Raw genomic sequence first — 19927 nt, forward strand, 5'->3', positions numbered from 1 at the left:
TGGACTGTTTCCCTCCGCATCTGTCATTGTTCTTCAACTGTCTTTGCGGCCAAACTCCTTTTTAAAATCCACTCTAACCCACTCAGTCCTTCTCCATAAATATGAGCAATCTAATAAGTTTAGAATAGTTGTTTCTGACCCAAGTTCCTCAATCCCAAACTGAATGTTAGAATCTACCATGTTATGGTCACTGTTCCCTATGGGATCTCTTACTGAAGTCATTTATTACACCTGCCTCACTACTGGATCAAAAATAGCCTGATCCCTGGATAGATCCGCAACATACTGTTCCAGGAAACTGTCTCAAATACACTGTATGAAATCTTCCTCCTGGCTACCTGTGCCAATTTGATTTTTCTGAATATCCATGAAGATTGAAGTCACCCATGATTAGTGTACTGCATTTTTTACACACCTTTTAATCATTTCATGATATGTTCTGTCTTTACAGAGAGGTTTTCTAAAACAGTGCAAGGCATTAATCAGATCCTAGCTGGAGTACTGTTTTGAACAGGTATTGGAGACAGTTCAGGTATGGAGGGACTGTTTGAGGAGAGGTTGAGTAGATTGCGTTGAAGAATGAGAGCTGATCTTATTGAAACATTTGGGTTTCATGGGGGACTTGGTACAGCAGATGTGGAGAGGTTATTTTCCCTTATTGAAGCGTCTAGGGCCAGAAGGCTTCATCTGAATATGGGACCATCCATTAATGCAGAGATGAGGAAGATCTCCTTTCTCAGAGGCTAATGAATCTGTGGAATGCTTTACCCCATGGGGCTGTGGAGACTGGGTCATTAAGTCATAGGGTGTGATGGTGGCTCAGTGGTTGCACAGCAGCCTCACAGCACCAGGGACCTGGGTTCAATTCCAGCCTCCGGCCACTGCCTTGTGTGGAGTTTGCACAATCTCCCCATGTCTGTGTGGGTTTCCTCCCACAGTCCAAAGATGCGTAGATCAGGTAAAGTGGCCTGCTAAATTGCCCAGAATGATAGGTCCATCAGTCAGGGGTAAATATGGGACCATCCATTAATGCAGAGATGAGGAAGATCTCCTTTCTCAGAGGCTAATGAATCAGTGGAATGCTTTACCCCATGGGGCTGTGGAGACTGGGTCATTAAGTCCACACAGAGGCGACTCTCTGTGTGGAGTTTGCACATTCTCCCCGTGTCTGCGTGGGTTTCCTCCGGGTGCTCTGGTTTCCTCCCACAGTCCAAAAATGTGCGGGTTAGGTGAATTGACCATGCTAAATTGTCCACAGTGTTAGGTGAAGGGGTAAATGTAGGAGTATGGGTCTGGGTGGTATACGCTTCGGCGGGTCGGTGTGGACTTGTTGGGCCGAAGGGCCTGTTTCCACACTGTAAGTAATCTAATCTAATCTAAAAAAAAATGTTGGGGAATGGGTCTGGGTGGGTTACTCTTTTGGAGAGTTGGTGTGGACTGGTTGGGCCGAATGGCCTATTTCCACATTGTAGGGATTCTTTTTTTAAAAAAAAAAGTATATTCAAGGCTGAGACAAACCCATTTTTTAATCAGGTAAGGGAAGCAAGAGTCATGGGGGGGGAAGCAGGAAAGTGCAGTTGGGGGTTATCAGATCAGCCATGATCTCATTGAATAACAGCGAGGACTTAATGGGCTGAGTGGCATACTTCTCCTCTAGCTTTTGGTTTTGTTCTTCTTGCATCAGGTGGGGAGGGGTGCAGTCTGAGTTCATTTCCTGCCAAAAACATTGTGTGCTAATCACAAATTTTTAATAGGCTGTGAAATGACCCAGTGGTTAAAGGTTGAGACAGTGGTGGCAGAGAGCACTGTGCGTGCGTGCGTGCATGTGAGCATGCTTGGGCACTCAGCTACAGATTGTGCTGAGAGATAAAATAAACTGGATAAATCTCAAAGATTTCCCCGCAAAAGGGAACTACTTGGAAGGCTGGCCAGTGTTTTTTTTTCAGTGATTTTCTTTTTGTAAAACTTTATTGCATTGGTTTATTGATTCAAATATTTTCTGATTGTTTCTTGATTTAGAGACCCAAGGCCAACTAATCAAAGAGTCAACAAACACGTCAACAATGATGTCAACTTGCGTGTTCAGAACCTTACCATATTAGTCAGACACATAAAGAATTACTACCAGGTACGTTACCTCCATTACTGCACCCAGTTCCTGCCTGCTGTGGTTTTGACTTTTCTCAGGGACCGCATTGCCAGATGTAAAAGATATTTCTGTTCTCTTTCATGCACCTTCCCCACCCCTCCACCACTTCCTCTGTGCTGAGTGAACTGTCTCAAATTCAGACTCTGAAAATGTCTTTGCTCTGCTTGTTTTGGTTTTAATTTTAAGGATTGAACAAAGTGATGACATCTAAAACAAACCTGTAAATTCATTGTCCAAACTGTGTACATGCTTGTCTTATTGGTTATGGTAGTTAAGTACCTTTTAATATTATGAGAGATGTTTATCAATAGGACAGATCTATATCCTTCCTCCTCTCCCAAGTCTTCTCAGGGGACAGTTTTCAAAGCAGCAGGTGACCCCTAGCATACCACAGACTGGTGATTTTAGGAGTAAGCATTCTGACTACTTCTAATCACGGGATCTGGTAAATCGCTACACTGTGACCAACACTACAGCCAATCACAGGAGCATAGGTAAAAACAATGACTGCAGATGCTGGAAACCAGACTCTAGATTAGTGTGGTGCTGGAAAAGCACAGCAGTTCAGGCAGCATCCAAGGAGCAAGAAAATTGACGTTTTGGGCAAGGGACATAGTAAATCGCTACACTGACTAGCACTGAAAATGTTGCTGGAAAAACGCAGCAGGTCAGGCATCATCCAAGGAGCAGGAGAATCGACATTTCGGGCATGAGCCCTTCTTCAGGGTGTGTCCAGCACCACAGCCAATTTCAGGGGTGCTGGTAAATCTCCACACCCGTGTCCAGCACCACAGCCAATCGCAGGAGTGATTCTAATCTCCCCATGTGCTTCCTGTTGGTAACTGACTTTTCGGATCTCAGCCCAAATTAGCTGAGCCCCTGAAACCTGAGAGCAACAGAATCTGTTGGTCAAAAAATTTGATGTCCTGGCTAATAATTATCCTTCAACTAAAAACAGATTATCTGATCATTACTCCTTCAAGCAGCAACACAGTGTGTGCCAAGTGCTTGCTGTGTTTTGTAAATGAGGATGTAGACCAAAGGAAGCCCCAGGGCTGTTTGTGAACAAATCTCTGAAGTGGGCAGTTCTGGTTAATAAAGCACATGGGATTCTGGGTGTTTAGAGAGAGAGATGACAAAAGCCAGGAAGTTAAACATTTTATAAAACATGTGTTTACCCCCAGCTGGAGTACAGAAAGGCGCAGAGTCTTTTGGAAAGGGTTCAGAAAAGAGTTTGTCAAATAGATGCAGGGAATGAGGGATTAAAGTTTCTTGCATAAAATGACAAAGCTGGGATTTTGATCTCCTGAGAGGAGGGAGCTGAAAGTACCCTTTAACAGCAGTGTTTTTCTAGCCAGACCCTTCTCAAATTTAAGGGAAATTTATCCATTGGCTGAAGAGTTGATGCAGGGGGTTACAGATTAACGGTGATCCTCAAAATGAGCCGGGGAGACGTGTGGAAACTTTGATGCAATGAATGTATTGAGTTTGAATGTCCAGTCTGAGGTGGTGGGGAGTGTTTTAAAAGAGAATTGTTTAAATTGGAGAAAAGACTTGCAGGAATTTTGGGCAAGAGCTGTTGAAGGCTAACTGGATTGCTATTGGTTCCTTAAAAGTTCTACACTCTTCTATGATCGAACAGTGGCCACACTTGTAAAATGATGCAATTGCTCAGGGATGCCCTGAGGTAGTGGAAGGCACTAAATAAATGTGCATTCTTCTGTGGAGGGTGTGTTTTTAGCGAGTGCAGTGGGTGATAGCTTCCTGGGGAGAAATCCTGCTTCTGGCATGATATAAGAGTTAGAAATGAATAACAAAGATCAATTCGATCTCACAAAGCTTCAGTGTTGGTGATAACTGTATGTGGTAGGCAGCTTCAATGGCTGATTTGCATTCTGGAAGTCTATAATGGGACTGTTATTTTGATTACAACACTGTTGTCTGGAGGAAGTTTCAGCATCTGATTTGTTAGCCACTGTGTTTATAGTCTGGCACAGTTCCTCCTTGCTGCATCCAGCTGTACGCAGATAAACGGCGGGGGTAGTAACAGCCTTAGCCCATGCAGGCTTGTTCAGTTTACATCCGAATAAATGAGGTTAAGAAAGACAAGGAGCCTTGAGATGCTCATTCTCTCTCTGTGAAAATACCATTAGTTGCAAAAACACCGATTTATTGATCTTACATTTTTGCTGGCTTTAACTGAGAGTTTTGCACTACTTGCAATCACTGTTGGTGAATTTGCTCTCTAACTTCTAATGCATCTTTCTTCAAATATGGTGGCTAACAATTTGCTGTGAATTTGTTGCAGGCAACTGATCAGTGCTGGGTCGTCTACTTTTTGTAATTTACATAAATGATTTGGATGCAACATAAGAGGTACAGCTAGTTTGCAGATAACACCAAAATTGGAGGTTTAGGGTGAGAGGGGAAAGATATAAAAGAGACCTACGGGGCAACGTTTTCATGCAGAGGATGGTACGTGTATGGAATGAGCTGCCGGAGGAAGTGGTGGAGGCTGGTACAATTACAACATCTTAAGAGACATTTGGATGGGTATATGAGTAGGAAGGGTTTGGAGGGATATGGGCCAGGTGCTGGCAGGTGGGACTAGATGGGTTGTGATATCGGCATGGACGGGTTGGACCGAAGGGTCTGTTTCCATGCTGTACATCTCTATGACTCTACTGATGAAGATCCATTCCTCACTCTTTCCATTCTGCGCACACAAAGGAAATTGTCCCCTTCTTTCCACCCCACCCCTCTCCCATCACCCACTGACTGCACTCTGGTAATGTTTGATATGTTAGATCGGGCACTGGAGTGGGCATAAATTGGATGGAGAGTTTACTTACTGTTTTTGCTCATGGTCAAATAATCAGACCAAAGCTGTAAGCATAAAGCTAACGTTCCCTTGCACCTTGAAGAAATTTCGAGGGTCAGAGGCAGCTCCTGTGAAATTCTTTGTGCTGAGCTCTGTTCCAATTTATTCTAGACTGAAGAGAGAGATTCAGACCTAATTAGAATCATATTGGCTCATGCATTTGAAAAAAATCAGGGAGTTGTTTTGGGGGTGGAACTGGACAGCTTTCAAAGGGCTACCCCTTTTATTGTTCCCACATTTACATTTTAAAGTATTTTTTTGGTCTTCCGGTCCACAACCTTGCTGAGCTACAGAATCCGAGATTGGAGTTATAGAGTCATACAGCACAGAAAGAGACCCTTCGCACAAACCAGTCCATGCCAAACATAATCCCAAACTAAACTTGTCCCACCTGCCTGCACCTGGCCTATATCCTTCCAAACCTTTCTTATTAACGTACTTATCCAAATGTCTTTTAAATGTTGTAACTGTGTTCACCACTTCCTCTGGAAATTCACTCCATACACTAACCATTCTGTGTTTAAAACAAAATTGCCCCTCATGTCTTTTTTTAAAATCTTTCTCCTCTCTCCTTTTAAACATATGCCCCCTAATCTTGAAATCCACCACCCAAGGGAAAAAAACACTTGCCATTCACCTTATTTATGCCCCTCATTATTTTGTAAACCTCTAAGGTCACCTTAAATCTCCAGTGGAAACAAAGCCCCAGCCTATCTGGCCTCTCCTCCGAACTTATTACGCCGCAGAAGGCGGTCATTCGGCTAGACTGGTTCTACCACTCGGTGCCAACCTCCTGCCTTTTCCCCATATCTCTGCACACCATTTCTACAAAATAACCATCCTGTGCCCTCCAGATCAGTATCTTAGTAGGTTATGTATGCAGTATGGACAGGACCTCAAGCCAGAACTGCTCAGAAAATGGAGTTCTCCTTTTTTTTTGTACATCTGCATACCTGTATAAGCAGGAAGAGTGTAATCTGAAGAGCTGATAGCATCCTGGGACACTGCAGAAAATCTGCCAATGGGCGTGTGAAAACAGAAGAGCTCACTCTATGCTTCTATGATTTGATATCACAACGGGCAGCAGCCCACAAGATTCAAGACTTGGTGTACTTTTAATAGTACAGACTAGATGCACTGAAGGGCTTTTTCTGTACTGTATGATTCCATGGCTTAACAAATTCAGTTACAGTTTGTGATAGTGAGAATTGAATTCTTGGTTGCTAGTTCAGTGGACTAACCAGACACTATCATCCGTTTCCATAAGGGCAGCAAACTCCACTATTTCAGACTTTGGTTAACATTATCCTGTTGCATTATATAGGACTTGAAATGTTGTGAACATACAGTAATGCATGAGGTGCAGACAGTTGGCACCAGATGGATCCACACTAGCATATTGTTTTTCTTCAAGTGCTTACCCAATTTCGTGGCACAGTGGTTAGCACTGCTGCCTCACAGCGCCAGAGACCCGGGTTCAATTCCTGCCTCAGGCGACTGACTGACTGTGTGGAGTTTGCACGTTCTCCCCGTGTCTGCGTGGGTTTCCTCCGGGTGCTCTGGTTTCCTCCCACAGTCCAAAGATGTGCAGGTCAGGTGAATTGGCCATGCTAAATTGCCCGTAGTGTTAGGTAAGGGGTAAATGTAGGGGTACGGGTGGGTTGCGCTTTGGCGGGTCGGTGTGGACGTGTTGGGCCGAAGAGCCTGTTTCCACTCTGTAATGTAATGTAATCTAATCTAATCTACAGAAAGCCACGATTGAATGTGCTTTGACCACCCTCCTGAACATTGTATTTCCACCCTAACCATTTACATTCACTCCTCCATTTTCAGGGTCAGTGAGATTGTTTTGTGCAGGTTTGCACAATTGTATTGCTGCCTCGTGGGTCCGATGGAATCAGTTGTACATAAAACACAATTGACTCACGCTATCTCTGTAGTCCGTCCTTAATCTTTCCAAAAGCTTGTGTGCCAGCAGAATTGGTGCCTGATCCTGTATTGAATGGGGAGGATTAGTGTGAATGGTGAAGGTATCAGGCTGCATTGCCTCATGCTTAAAGAACACAAATTGTCTGGGATGAAACTGCATTTAGCGTTGCAAAGTACTTACCTCTCCAGATTGTTATCAAATTGCTCTGACATCAGAAGATTGGCACGGGGAGTGTAGTAGTGCAGTGGTAGTGCCCCTGCAGTTGGGCTAGTAATTCCTGGTTCGAGTCCCACCTGTGTGTGACAATGTCTCTGAACAGATTGATTGATTAGAAAATTTAATAAAAGATCAGAGGTTGGCAGTGCTTGTGATTTTAATACAATATTGATTAACAGTAATTGCTTTCACCTCTTCACGGTTTGAAGAGCATTCTTCATGTCACAAGTGGGTTTGAACAGAGTGAACTGATTCCAAAGGTCATGGGTTCAAGTCCTACCCTAGAGAAATGAGGAAAAAAAACTGAGATTGATCCGTAAGTTTGAAGACACCCACAAAAATTAGTGGGGTGGTAATAAGAGAATAGCCTTTGCCTACAAGAAGATATAGATAGGCCGATCAGTGGCAAATTGAATTCAATTTGGGTAAATGTGAGGTGATATTGTTGGGCGGAACAGACAAGGCAAGGGAATACATGGTGAACAGTCTGTCTGTGGGAAGCATTGAGGATCAGAGGGACCATAGTGTGCATGTCTAGTGGTCGCTTAGTGTCGGATCAGATGGATAAAGTGGTTAGGAAGGCATGTAGGATACTTTTTATTAATCAAAGCATAGAGTTTAGAGCGGGGAAGTAATGCAGGAACTATATAAAACTTTGGTGAAGCCACAGCTAGAGCATTGTGTGCAGTTCTGGAATCCCCATTGTAGGAGGGAAGGGATAACACTGGAGAGGGTGCGGAGGAGATTGGCCAGGATGCTGCCTGGCCTGGAGAGTTTCAGTTATGAAGAGATTGGACAGAGTGGGGTGTTTTCCTTAGGGTGGAGTAGACTTGGGGTGGGAGGCGATTGAGATGCATAACATTGAGAGACATAGAATAGACAGGAAGAAACTTTCCTTTTTCAAGGGATCAGTGACCAGGGACATTGATTTATGGTCAGGGGTAGGAGGTTTAGAAGAGATGTGAGGAAAAACTTCACCCTGAAGATGGCAGGTGTATGGAACTCACTGTCTGGAAGGATGGCAAAGGTAAACACAACATTGAAGTATTTAGATGTACATTTGTGATGCCTAGACATACAAGGCTATGGGTCAAGATTAGAGTGGTGCTGGAAAAGCACAGGAGGTCAGGCAGCTTCAGAGGAGCAGGAAAATCGATGTTTCGGGCAAAAGCCCTTCATCAGGCTATGGGCCAAGTGCTTGGAAAAAGGGATGAGATAGTAGGGGCCTTTTTCTGTGCTGCAGATCTCTGACTGACTGACTGAGATTCGGAGATTGATAGGAAGCACAAGTTAGTATAGAACGTATGCTGTGTTATTGGACGGTGATGTCCTTCAGGTGTGACGTTAAAGCCCCATTTCAGCCGGATGTGAAAAACTCCATGGCACCCTCTTTTTAAAGAAGAGTACCCAAGCTCTTTCTCGTGCTCTGGATCATGTCGCTATTAGATTAACATTTAATTTCAGATTTTTGAATTCAAATACATCTGCCATGGTGGAACTCTAACCTGTGTCCCCATATTATTGAGATTCTAGATTGCTCGTTTTGTGACATTACCATTGTGCCAACACCTTTCCCTTTGCTCATTGTTTTGCATCAATTACAGGGAGGCAATGGCCTAGTGATATTATCACTGGATTGTTACTCCAGAGACCAAGGTAATGTTCTGGGGGCTGGGTTTGAATATTGCCATAGCAGAGTGGTGATTAGCTGGCTCGAATTCAATACAAATCTGGAGGTAAGGTCTAATGATGACCACAAATGCATTGTCGCTTGTTTGGAATAACCTATCTGGTTTACTAAGGTCCTTTAGGGAAAGAAACTCCCCTTACTGCTGGTCTGGCCTACACGTGACTCTTGACCCACAGTGAAGTGATGTGATTTGACTCTTAACTGTCCTCTAGGCAATTTATAGATGGGTAATTAATGCTGGCCTAAAAATGGTGCCCTCATCCTGTGAATGAATAAAATAAAATCCCTCCAATTAGGTTTCTGGCCTTCCCACAACACCAAGATGGCCCTCAGTGTCAATAGCCATGTCATGTGACTGCACTAAGTTAACCACCTTGACCCATCTGCAGCTTTCAGGAAGATTGGCAAAATCCTTGTCTTCCAACGCCTCGCCCCCATTGTCCAACTGAGTGTGGTGCACACACCCAGTTCAATTCTTATCCATCCAGTTGTGGCCAGCTAATCGCCTGCAATGGTTTCTCTTCCCGGCCCTGCACCATTTCCCTTGGAGTTCCCACGTAGTGATCTTTGCTACCGACTGCTGCTGCCGGACCCGCTGAGTTTTTCAAAGTGTTTTTTTTCCCCTGTGTTCTAGCGACTATTTTGAAACTCCTAAATTAGCCGAAATATCTTTTGGGATGTTATTAGAACACTTTTTTTTTCAGATTCTTACAAGTAAACTCCCTTTCCCTATGCTCTTTCTGTAACTGCAGAAAGGTTGCCAAACATCCTGCTTTTCTCAACTCCAATTCTAGGAGCAGTGGGAACTGAATCAGTGAATTCACATTCTGTTCTAAAAGGAGAAGGCAAAACCAAGAACTGGCTAAGGCTCAGACTTCCCCTACATCGCTCTATGCAGTAGTACCCCTTTCTAAACAGGGCTAAAATTGTTGTGTCCGAGTCTGTACAATATTTTATTTTCATATGGATCTCTGTCCCCTTTCTCCTGCCTTTTCCACCACCACCTCCCTCACGCATTCACTTCCTTTCTCTTGGTGGTATAGAACATCAACATTGCCCAAAAAAAAGACCCAACTTTGAAGATTTGGCTCTTGCACTCCTCAGAACTGAAACGCAAGAAAAATAACTTTAGAAAGTTGGACAGTTAGACTGAAGGAGGCAAACTCGAGCACTGTCTAAAGCTTACACTTCATGCATATTACCATATTTGATATTAATTATTGATTTTAATTAGATTAGATTCCCTACAGTGTGGAAACAGACCCTTCAGCCCAACAAGTCCACACTGACCCTCCGAAGTGTAACCCACCCAGACCCACTTCCCCTCTAACTAATGCACCTAACACTTTGGGCAATTTAGCATGGCCAATTCAACCCTGACCTGCACATCTTTGGACTGTGGGAGGAAACCCACGCAGACACAGGAGAATGGGCAAACTCCACACAGACAGTTGCCACAGGCTGGAATCAAACCTGGAACCCTGGTGCTGTGAGGCAGCAGTGCTAACCACTGAGCCACTGTGCTGCCCCATTTACAAGGCTCAAACTAATCTTTACTTGAAGTAACAACTCATCTGTCTTCATGTGCTCATGTCTCTACGCTCATAAGATTCCCTAAAGTTGTAAACTAGTGTAGTTTTCTTGTACTGAAAATGTGTTGCTGGAAAAGTGCAGCAGGTCAGGCAGCATCCAAAGAGCAGGAGAATCGACGTCTCGGGCATAACCCCTTCAGGAAGTTTTCTTGTCTGCTTTAGCTCCACCCAGACTATCCTATTTATGCTCAGTGATGTGCAGCTCTGAGACATCATCATTAGCTTAATCCAGGGTTCTGAAAGTCTGTACAACATGAGGAGGTTGGCATGGGGATACCATAGAAACTGTTAAGTGTCTCAGTTAACTGGCTGACTAAATTCAAACCAGGTTGATTGACTTTGCTCAGCTGTAACAGAACAACAAGTGACCTGTGTGTGGTCAGATTGCAATAAAGGGACAGGGTCCTGTGTGTGAATAAATATAGCTTTGCTCTCTATCGCCTCCCAATACTATGATGGAAAAAGACCCTGTACTTTCCTAATTCTCGAGTATGGTTCCAGAAGATGTTTAGTGAATTACAGAATCAATTGTTTTATTATTTTCCCTGAACTATAGGAACAGTGTATGGTGTATGCTCTCTTTTTTTTTACACTCAAATTGTAAGAAGCTTAAATTACAAAAATAATATGGATGACCGCATTATAGACCACTGAGTATGCAGCTATGGTCTGGTTTGTTCCCAAGGGCTTTGTGGGGAAGTTACTGCAATGACCGGGAAGCAATTAAAGCTGATGGATTCTGTACACCTGGATATTGTGTAAAGAGTGTTCAGGCCCTATCTGAAATTACTTGTACAAAGTTTGTGTGAAGATTTGTAGCTCGGGTGCTCGTTGCTGTGGTTCTGTTCGCCGAGCTGGAAGTTTTTGTTGCAAACGTTTTGTCCCCTGGCTAGGCGACATCATCAGTGCTTGGCAGCCTCCTGCAAAGCGCTTCTTTGATGTTTCCTCCGGTGTTTATAGTGGTCTGTCCCTGCCGCTTCCGGTTGTCAGTTTCAGCTGTCCGCTGTAGTGGTTGGTATATTGGGTCCAGGTCGATGTGTTTGTTGATGGAGTTTGTGGATGAATGCCATGCCTCTAGGAATTCCCTGGCTGTTCTCTGTTTGGCTTGCCCTATGATAGTAGTGTTGTCCCAGTCGAATTCATGTTGCTTGTTGTCTGCGTGTGTGGCTACTAAGGATAGCTGGTCGTGTCGTTTCGTGGCTAGTTGATGTTCATGTATGCGGATTGTTAGCTGTCTTCCTGTTTGTCCTATATAGTGATTAGTGCAGTCCTTGCATGGTATTTTGTACACTACATTTTGCTCATGTTGGGTCCTTCGTTCTGGTGAGTTGTTGTCTGAGGGTGGCTGTTGGTTTGTGTGCCGTTATGAGTCCTAGGGGTCGCAGTAGTCTGGCTGTCAGTTCTGAGATGCTCCTGATGTATGGTAGTGTGGATAGTCCTTTTGGTTGTGGTATGTCCTCGTTCCGTGGTCTTTCTCTTAGGCATCTGTTGATGAAGTTTTTGGCGAATACCTTGTATAGGTGTTCCTCTTCTTCTTTTTGCAGTTCTGGTGTACTGCAGTGTGTTGTGGCCCTTTTGAATAGTGTCCTGATGCAGCTTTGTTTGTGTGTGTTGGGGTGGTTACTTTCATAGTTTAGGACTTTGGTCTGTGTGTGGGGCTTTCCTGTAAACCCTTGTAGTGAATTCTCCGTTCGGTGTTCTCTGTACCATCACGTCTAGGAATGGGAGTTGGCTATCCTTTTCTTCCCTCGTGAATCGGATTCCTGTGAGTGTGGCGTTGATGATCCGGTGTGTTTTTTCTATTTCCGTGTTTTTAATGATTACAAACGTGTCATCGACCTATCTGACCCAGAGTTTGGGTTGAATTTGTGGTAGGACTGTTTGTTCTAACCTTTGCATAACTGCCTCTGCTATGAGTCCCGAGATTGGTGATCCCATGGGTGTTCCGTTGATTTGTTCGTATATCTGGTTGTTGAATGTGAAGTGTGTTGTGAGGCACAAGTCAAGTAGTTTAAGTATGCCGTCTTTGTTGATAGGTTCAGCGTCCTGTTTTCTGTTCTGTATGTCCAGTAGGTTGGCTATTGTTTCTCTGGCCAGGGTTTTGTCAATCGAAGTGAACAGTGCCGTCACGTCGAATGATATCATGGTTTCTTCTTTGTCTATGTGTATATTTCTGATGTCCAAGAATTCCTGTGTTGATTGTATACCATGCAAGGACTGCACAAAACACTATATAGGACAAACAGGAAGACAGCTAACAATCCGCATACATGAACATCAACTAGCCACGAAACGACACGACCAGCTATCCTTAGTAGCCAGTCACGCAGACAACAAGCAACATGAATTCGACTGGGACAACACTACTATCATAGGACAAGCCAAACAGAGAACAGCCAGGGAATTCCTAGAGGCATGGCATTCATCCACAAACTCCATCAACAAACACATCGACCTGGACCCAATATACCAACCACTACAGCGGACAGCTGAAACTGACAACCGGAAGCGGCAGGGATAGACCACTATAAACTCCGGAGGAAACATCAAAGAAGCGCTTCGCAGGAGGCTCCCAAGCACTGATGATGTCGCCTAGCCAGGGGACGAAACGTTTGCAACAAAAACTTCCAGCTCGGCGAACATTACTTGTACATTTTAATCTCTGGAGAGCACTGTTCAGTGCAGATACTAAACCATTGAGTGGTGAATTGAGTTTGTCTGAATCTTGACTGAATAGTCAATACACAGAATGTCTTCAACACAAGTGCAGGACTAAAGTTCTTTTCTTTCCATTCTGCTCTGAGAGGCCATTTACAGACATGGGAAGGTGATGGCCTATGGCTATTAGTCCAGAGACCCGGGTAATATTCTGGGGACCCAGTTCAAATCCTGCCATGGCAGATGGTGGGTGGAATTTTAAATTTAAATTAAGAATCTAATGGTGACCATGAATCCGTTGTCAATTGGAAAAAAGCAATCTGGTTCACTAATATCCTTCAGGGAAGGAAATCTGCCATCCTTACCTTGTCTGGCCTACACGTGACTCCAGACCCACAGCAATGTGGTTGACTCTCAATTGTACTCTGAGCAATAAATGTTGGTCTATTCATGAATGAATTTTTTTTAAAAAACTTGTTTCTTTGTTTGAAAGACAAATGTGATCTGGAAATTTCCTCTTTGTGCGGATGTCACTTATAAATTGACCTTCAACTGAGTGACTTGCTATAGCCATTTCAGAAGCCAATTGAGACTAAACCACATTGCTTTGGGTTTGGAGTCACATCTAGACCAGACCAGGTAAGGATGGCAGATTTCCAAACCCTAGGTTTTAACAAAAATTGACAGCAGTTTCATGGTCACCAATGGACTAGCTTTTTAATCAGATTTCCACTGAATTCACATTTCACTGTCTGCTATTATGTCAAGCCTGTGTCCCTGGGATCTAAAGCCTGGGTTTACTGGGATTGCTAACCCAGTGACATTACCCAATGTTGCTAACCATCTCGCCTTAGCTTCCCATCATTCACAGGATATTGCTGCAGGGCCAACAGTTATTATCCAGCCCGAGTGGCGCTAAATCATTTCTGAGGGCAATTAAGAGTCAACCACATTGCTGTGGGCCTGGAGTCACATAGACCAGACCAGCTAAACAGAGATACAGAAACCAGGAGAAGCCAAATGGCCCTTTTGAGGCTGCTGCACCATTCAAAATGATCATGCAGATTTCTTTCCTTATTGGACATTAGTGAACTTGTTGGACCATTTTGCAAAAATGATAGTTTTTGTGATCAATAGTATGGACACTGCCTTTTAATTATAGACTTATGAATTGAACTTAAACTCTGCCAACTACCATGGTAGATTTTGAGCCCGTGTCCAGAGCATTAATCTGGGCCTTTGGAATCCTAAACCACAATACCACCATTTCCCTGATACCAAACTCCCCTTTCTCCCCCACAGCCCATCCCTGAAAGGGTTATAGTCAGAGCTTTCAAGACTAAAACTGATGGATTTTCATTGGGCAAGGAGAATAAAGTGAAGGGTGATGATCCGAGGTCAGGCATGATGTGGTAGACCCAGCTCCCATAATAGTTGTTGTATTTATTTCATCCCAACTTCTTTCCATCGATTTTAATACTTGTTACAAATGCTATTAACATACTTTACCATGAAGACTGACAAGAAGTATTAATTCAATTCAACTGCCATTCCCTCAATTTTGTCCATTTTTATAAATTTAAAGAAGCTGTTCCTTTTTTTTTAAAATTTTCTCCCTATTTAGTGTTCAGTTGAAACTTTGTTGATACACAGCATGCATATAGTCTCTCCCCACCATAAATAATATAATTTTTTTAAGTTTGTGTAACTGGTTAAAGACTTTTGCACAGTGAGTCCAACGGAACATTCTTTCTTGGATGTGTCTTGGGGCTTTTCCTTTTGAAAACCTACTGATGAAGTCAATACTAAATAAAACCGAAAGAACTGCTGATGCTGTAAATCAGAAATGAAAACAGAAGTTGCTGGAAAAGCTGCTTTGGCTTTTAAAACTGTCTCAGTCCTCTGGTTTACCACAAATCTTTGCCACATTATGTTTTTCTTTTCAGTTTGATGCTATCCTTAACTTCCTTGGTTAACCATGCACAGTTTCTCCTCTTCCCAAAATCCTTCTCCCTCACTGGGATATATTTTTGAGTCATGAACAGTTTTGTTAATTGCCTGACATCATTCATCATGGTTTGTGCTAAGCTCCTTTCCCTGCCCACTCCAGCCATCTCTGCCCTGATTCCTTTTGTAAATTCCTTTATTTAAGTTAGCATATATGTTCAGACCTGTGTTTCTCACACTCAACATGAATGTTAAATGTTACCATGTTATAGTCACTGTTCCCCAATGGGAGGGGGTCTTCCAATTTGAGATGATGTTAAAAATCTGCCTCCATGCACATTAATACATACAAAATAGACTGATCCATGATTGGATCGACAATGTGTTACTTGAGAAAGCTATCCCGAAATACTACCAGAATTCCTCTTCCTCGTGATCTTAGCCAACTTGACTTTCCCAATCTGCATGATTAAAATCAACCATAGTTAATGTACTTCCTTTTTATACATCATTATCTCATACCTTATTGTCTATCCTACAGTACGCTACTGATAGATGGTCTAAGGACTACTCCCACCAGTGCTGCCTTGTTATTTCTTACCCCTATCCCTGTGGATTCTGGGTCTTCAATCCAAAATCATTTCTTACTATTGTACTTATTCCAGGACTGTAGTCCTAGTATAGTTCAAGTGAAGCCCATCCCATAGGAACAGCTCCCTTCTACCGCAGAACTGGTGCCAGCGCCCCATGAGCTGAAATCTATTCCATCCACACCATTTAATTTCCTTGCTTTCTCTCCCCAATGCGAATTAGCTCATGGCTCAGACAGTAATCCTGAAATTATTACCTCAGCATCCACTTTTCAATTTTGCTCTGAACTATTTAAAATCTATCAACAGAACTTCCTTTCCACTCCGATCAATGTTGTAAATGATTGATAACTGGATCCCTCCCCTTCAGCCCTGGCACTGAGCAGGCATCAGGGCTCCCACTCATGGCTACGGAGCACAATATCTGTTCCCAACCAGAACTCCATCCCTATTGCCAACCCGACCTGAATGCTTCCTTGTGTCACAGCACAGTGGGCAATTTGTGCATTGTCTCTGTCTCTGAAGTCCCCATTCTTACCTCCCTAGCTTGAAAGATTGCTGTAACCCCGCATGGCCTGAGGTTCCTCTCAAGCTTCCCTTTTGGCAGGTCCCTACACCTGCCTTGCCTCCTGTTCTTGCTTTTAATCAAAATCTAAATGACTAAATCTAAAAGATGTCTGTCTCCTGGAAAACGTTTGTTGTGTTCGCAGCTTAGACTCCAGCTCCTTATCTCTGGCGGCATGGTGGCTCAGTGGTTAGCACTGCTCCCTTACAGCGTCAGGGATCAGAGTTCAATTCCATCCTCTGGCAACTGTCTGTGTGGAGTTTGCACATTCTCCCTGTGTCTGCATGGCTTTCCTCCGGGTGCTCCGGTTTCCTCCCACAATCCAAAGATGTGCAGGTCAGGTGAATTGGCCATGCTAAATTGCCATCATGTTCCGAGATGTGCAGGTTCAATGCATTAGTCAGGTATAAATGTCGAGGAATGGGTCTGGGTGGGTTACTCTTTGGAGGGTCGATGTGGACTTGTTGGGCTGAAGGGCCTGTTCCCACACTGTAGGGAATCAGACCTGAAGTAGCTTGAGTTGTGAATACTTCCCATAGGAACAATTACTCTGAATCGTTTTGGTGACTAGCAACTCTCACATGCTTCAGTAGCAATACATCACCTGACCTGCTAGCTGTATTATATTTGATTTAATTGATTCATTAATCACTTTAGTGTCCCTGCTCTTTGCCCTTCTGTAATAATTATCACTTTGGTATATTTTAGTACATTAGAGGTGTTAAATAAACACTTTTTTTGTTGTTGTGAGTGGCTGAATGGTGCCTACTAAATTATTTTTCAAGCTTTCAACCAATAAACAAAACCTTCAGATTCCATTTGTAAGTTTTGAGCTTGGCCTTTCCTTTTCCAATCCTGACTATTTTAGTGGTGTGATTGGTAGGCAGTGATGCAGAGTTATTGGATTATATATTGCTTTGAACTCGTCCGTGTTGGGGGTCTGGGGTTAAACATCTCAAATTCTTTTTGGTTGACATTGGCAGAGACTTTAATCCTCTTAACTGCATTTAAAATGAGTTCCAGAGATGTAAGAACAATGTTTTAACTCACTGTCATTAACAATTCCAGATGCAAGTTTTGATCTTGGTGATACAATCCCAGCTGTGGATAATGATCAACAAGACAGATCATGGAGTGAAGCTGGGCTTGTTGGATCCTAATTTAGCGTATTTTATAAAAATCAATAGTAATGTTCCTAGCACTGGACCGAGAGGCTAGGGTTCAAGCCCCACCCGCCTCAGACGTTTATCATAACGTAAACAGAAATTGCTGGAAAAGCTCAGCAGGTCTGGCAGCATCTGTGAAGAGAAATCAGAGTTAATGTTTCAGATGTGGTGACCCTTCCTCAGAAACTGACCCAAAATGTTAACTGTGATTTCTCTCCAAAGATGCTGCCAGACCTGCTGAGTTTTTCCAGCAATTTGTTTGTTTCCAATTTACGTAATCTACAGTTTGTTGTTTTTAAGTGTGTAATAACATCTCTGATTAGGTTGATTTTAAAAAGTAGGTTAAGTTAATAAAACTAATATCATGGCAATCAATTTTTGAACAGGCTCACAAGAGGCTGCTGGTGTACTTGTAACATGAGGTATAACATTGGATTTGATTGTAGTCACATGTACCTGAGTACAGTGAAAAGCTTTGTTTTATGAGCAGTACAGGCAGATCATAGCAAACAGGGACATACAGAACAAAGGGTGCTTAATCAGAGTGAGGCACCCAAGGTTACACTGCACAGGAGATGCATAAAGCAAGATTCAGCAGTCTAATAACGGCAGAGAAGAAGCTGTTCTTGATTCTGTTGGAGCAGTGTTCAAGCCTCTATCTTCTGCCCAATGGAAGAGCTTGTAGGAGAGCATTACCGCGTTGGGAGGGGTCTTTAATGATATTGACAGCCTTTCCACAGCAATGAGAACTGTAGCTGGAGTCCATGGATAGGAGGTTGGCTTCCATGATGGATGGGAAAAAAAATGAATATATCACAACAGACAGAAATTGGGAAGATTTCATTACAAACATCAGAAAAGGTTTCAAGTTTACACTCTTCCTTTTATCTCTTGGCAAACTCCTTGCCAAAACCCAAACTTCAGTGGACAGTCCCTTCTCTTTCCACGTGTAAGTGTCTCACTCAGGCTGGCACAGCTGCAACCAGTTTCCTTCCTCGATGGTCGGACATTCGTTCTAATTGCAGTCTACATCAGTCCAAGTCTTTGGCAAATTATCCCTGTCCAGCTTTTCAAAGTTTTCAGGGTAGTCAGAAATACTGGGATTTAGAAACTTCAAGCTTCTGGGTGCCTGATAGTGTGAAAACAATTTCGAGAGAGACCTGCAGCTGTTGTCTTTACTGTCTGTGTTTGGTCGGTAAAGTGAAACTGGACAGTATTGCTATGCAATCATTTAACATATATCCATGCTGTACATCTCTATGACTCTACAACTTCATGGTCTTCATAACACCAAGATTTCCAGTGTTCACAGGCCCCAAAAGCTGCTTGTTGTCTCCTTGAAAGCTGAGCTTAGCTTTTTCTCGAAGCCATCTGATTTTTCTGTAAACAACAGTTGGCTTACAAATTGAAACTGACCGTTGTTTGCATTCTTTGAAACAGCATGACAAACACTTGCCTATTCAGGAAATGTCCACACTTTTCTGCATATTCTGTTGTTTTTCATGCATTGTAAAATGTGTGTCTTTCCAACATGGGGTTGCAGATTGGCTGGCTGGGGTAGTAGGAGGACACGCTTAATCACCTCTGTTGTTTATTTAGAATCTCTTTAATTGTGTGGTTTGATGCTGCATTCAGTTTGGGTTCTTTTACAGACTGGTCAAGGAGAAGGCAAATTCAAGACTGCCTTCAGGCTAGAATTCTAGTAGTTCATTACAGTTTAATATTAAAGACTGCTATATATGTTGTCACTGATGTACCTGGCTCTGACCTAATGGATATGTTAGGTAAGGACTGATCAAACTACTTTGTGTTCATGTCCACATTTTCCACCATTGTGTACAATGGTATCGTCTGGTGCAGTCTTAGTATGGGGTTCTAGAGTATTTGAACTCTCTCTCACATGCGTGCGCTTGCACACGCACACACACGCGCGCACATGCTTTCTCCAGGGTCTGCAACCTTTGCACAATAGATCTTAAAAGTTCTACCTCAGAAGGCAGATGGGACCTTGCTTGAGCATCTGGTCTGTGAGGTGGCACTTCCTGCTAGTGGAATGCTCCCTCTGTAGTCCCCTAAAGTGAAGCCTAGATTGTAGGCCCAAAGGCTGTAAGCACACTCCCCTTTCTCTGTATGGAAACATTGATTGTAGAGGGTGAAGAATTAGAGGTTTCTACTCTTAATTTATGTGCAGTTGTTCATACCAACAGTTGATTTCGCTTGGAATCTTGATAAAAGGAACATGTCACTGAAGCTTTTTATCTTCCTCTCATCAGAACATATGCAAGAGTACCAATGTCAGGGAGTCAGGGGGCTGAGTTGAGTATGGTTGCCATTACAAAAGAGAAAGTGCTAGAAAAGCTAAAAGGTCTTAAAATTGATAAATCTCCTGGCCCCGATGGGTTACATCCTAGCGTTCTGAGGGAGGTGGCAGAGGAAATAGTTGAGGCGTTGGTTGAGATCTTTCAAAAGTCACTGGAGTCAGGGAAAGTCCCAGATGTTTGGAAGATCGCTGTTGTAACACCCTTGTTCAAGAAAGGATCAAG

At 43.2% G+C, this 19927-nt stretch overlaps 1 protein-coding gene across 1 annotated transcript in view; it reads left to right on the plus strand.

The window, feature by feature from the left end:
* The window catches only part of LOC122553347 (protein Daple-like), a 271352-nt gene that overhangs the window by 16149 nt on the left and 235276 nt on the right, over positions 1–19927 (plus strand). The window contains exon 3 of the mRNA XM_043696930.2: positions 2020–2128. Within this exon, the coding sequence (XP_043552865.2) occupies positions 2020–2128 (109 nt within the window). The remainder of the gene's footprint in view (positions 1–2019; positions 2129–19927) is intronic.

Source organism: Chiloscyllium plagiosum, unplaced genomic scaffold (genome assembly GCF_037043375.1).
Source record: "Chiloscyllium plagiosum isolate Xiang-an unplaced genomic scaffold, Cpla_swu_hap1 HiC_scaffold_8, whole genome shotgun sequence".
Classification (NCBI taxonomy): domain Eukaryota; kingdom Metazoa; phylum Chordata; class Chondrichthyes; order Orectolobiformes; family Hemiscylliidae; genus Chiloscyllium; species Chiloscyllium plagiosum.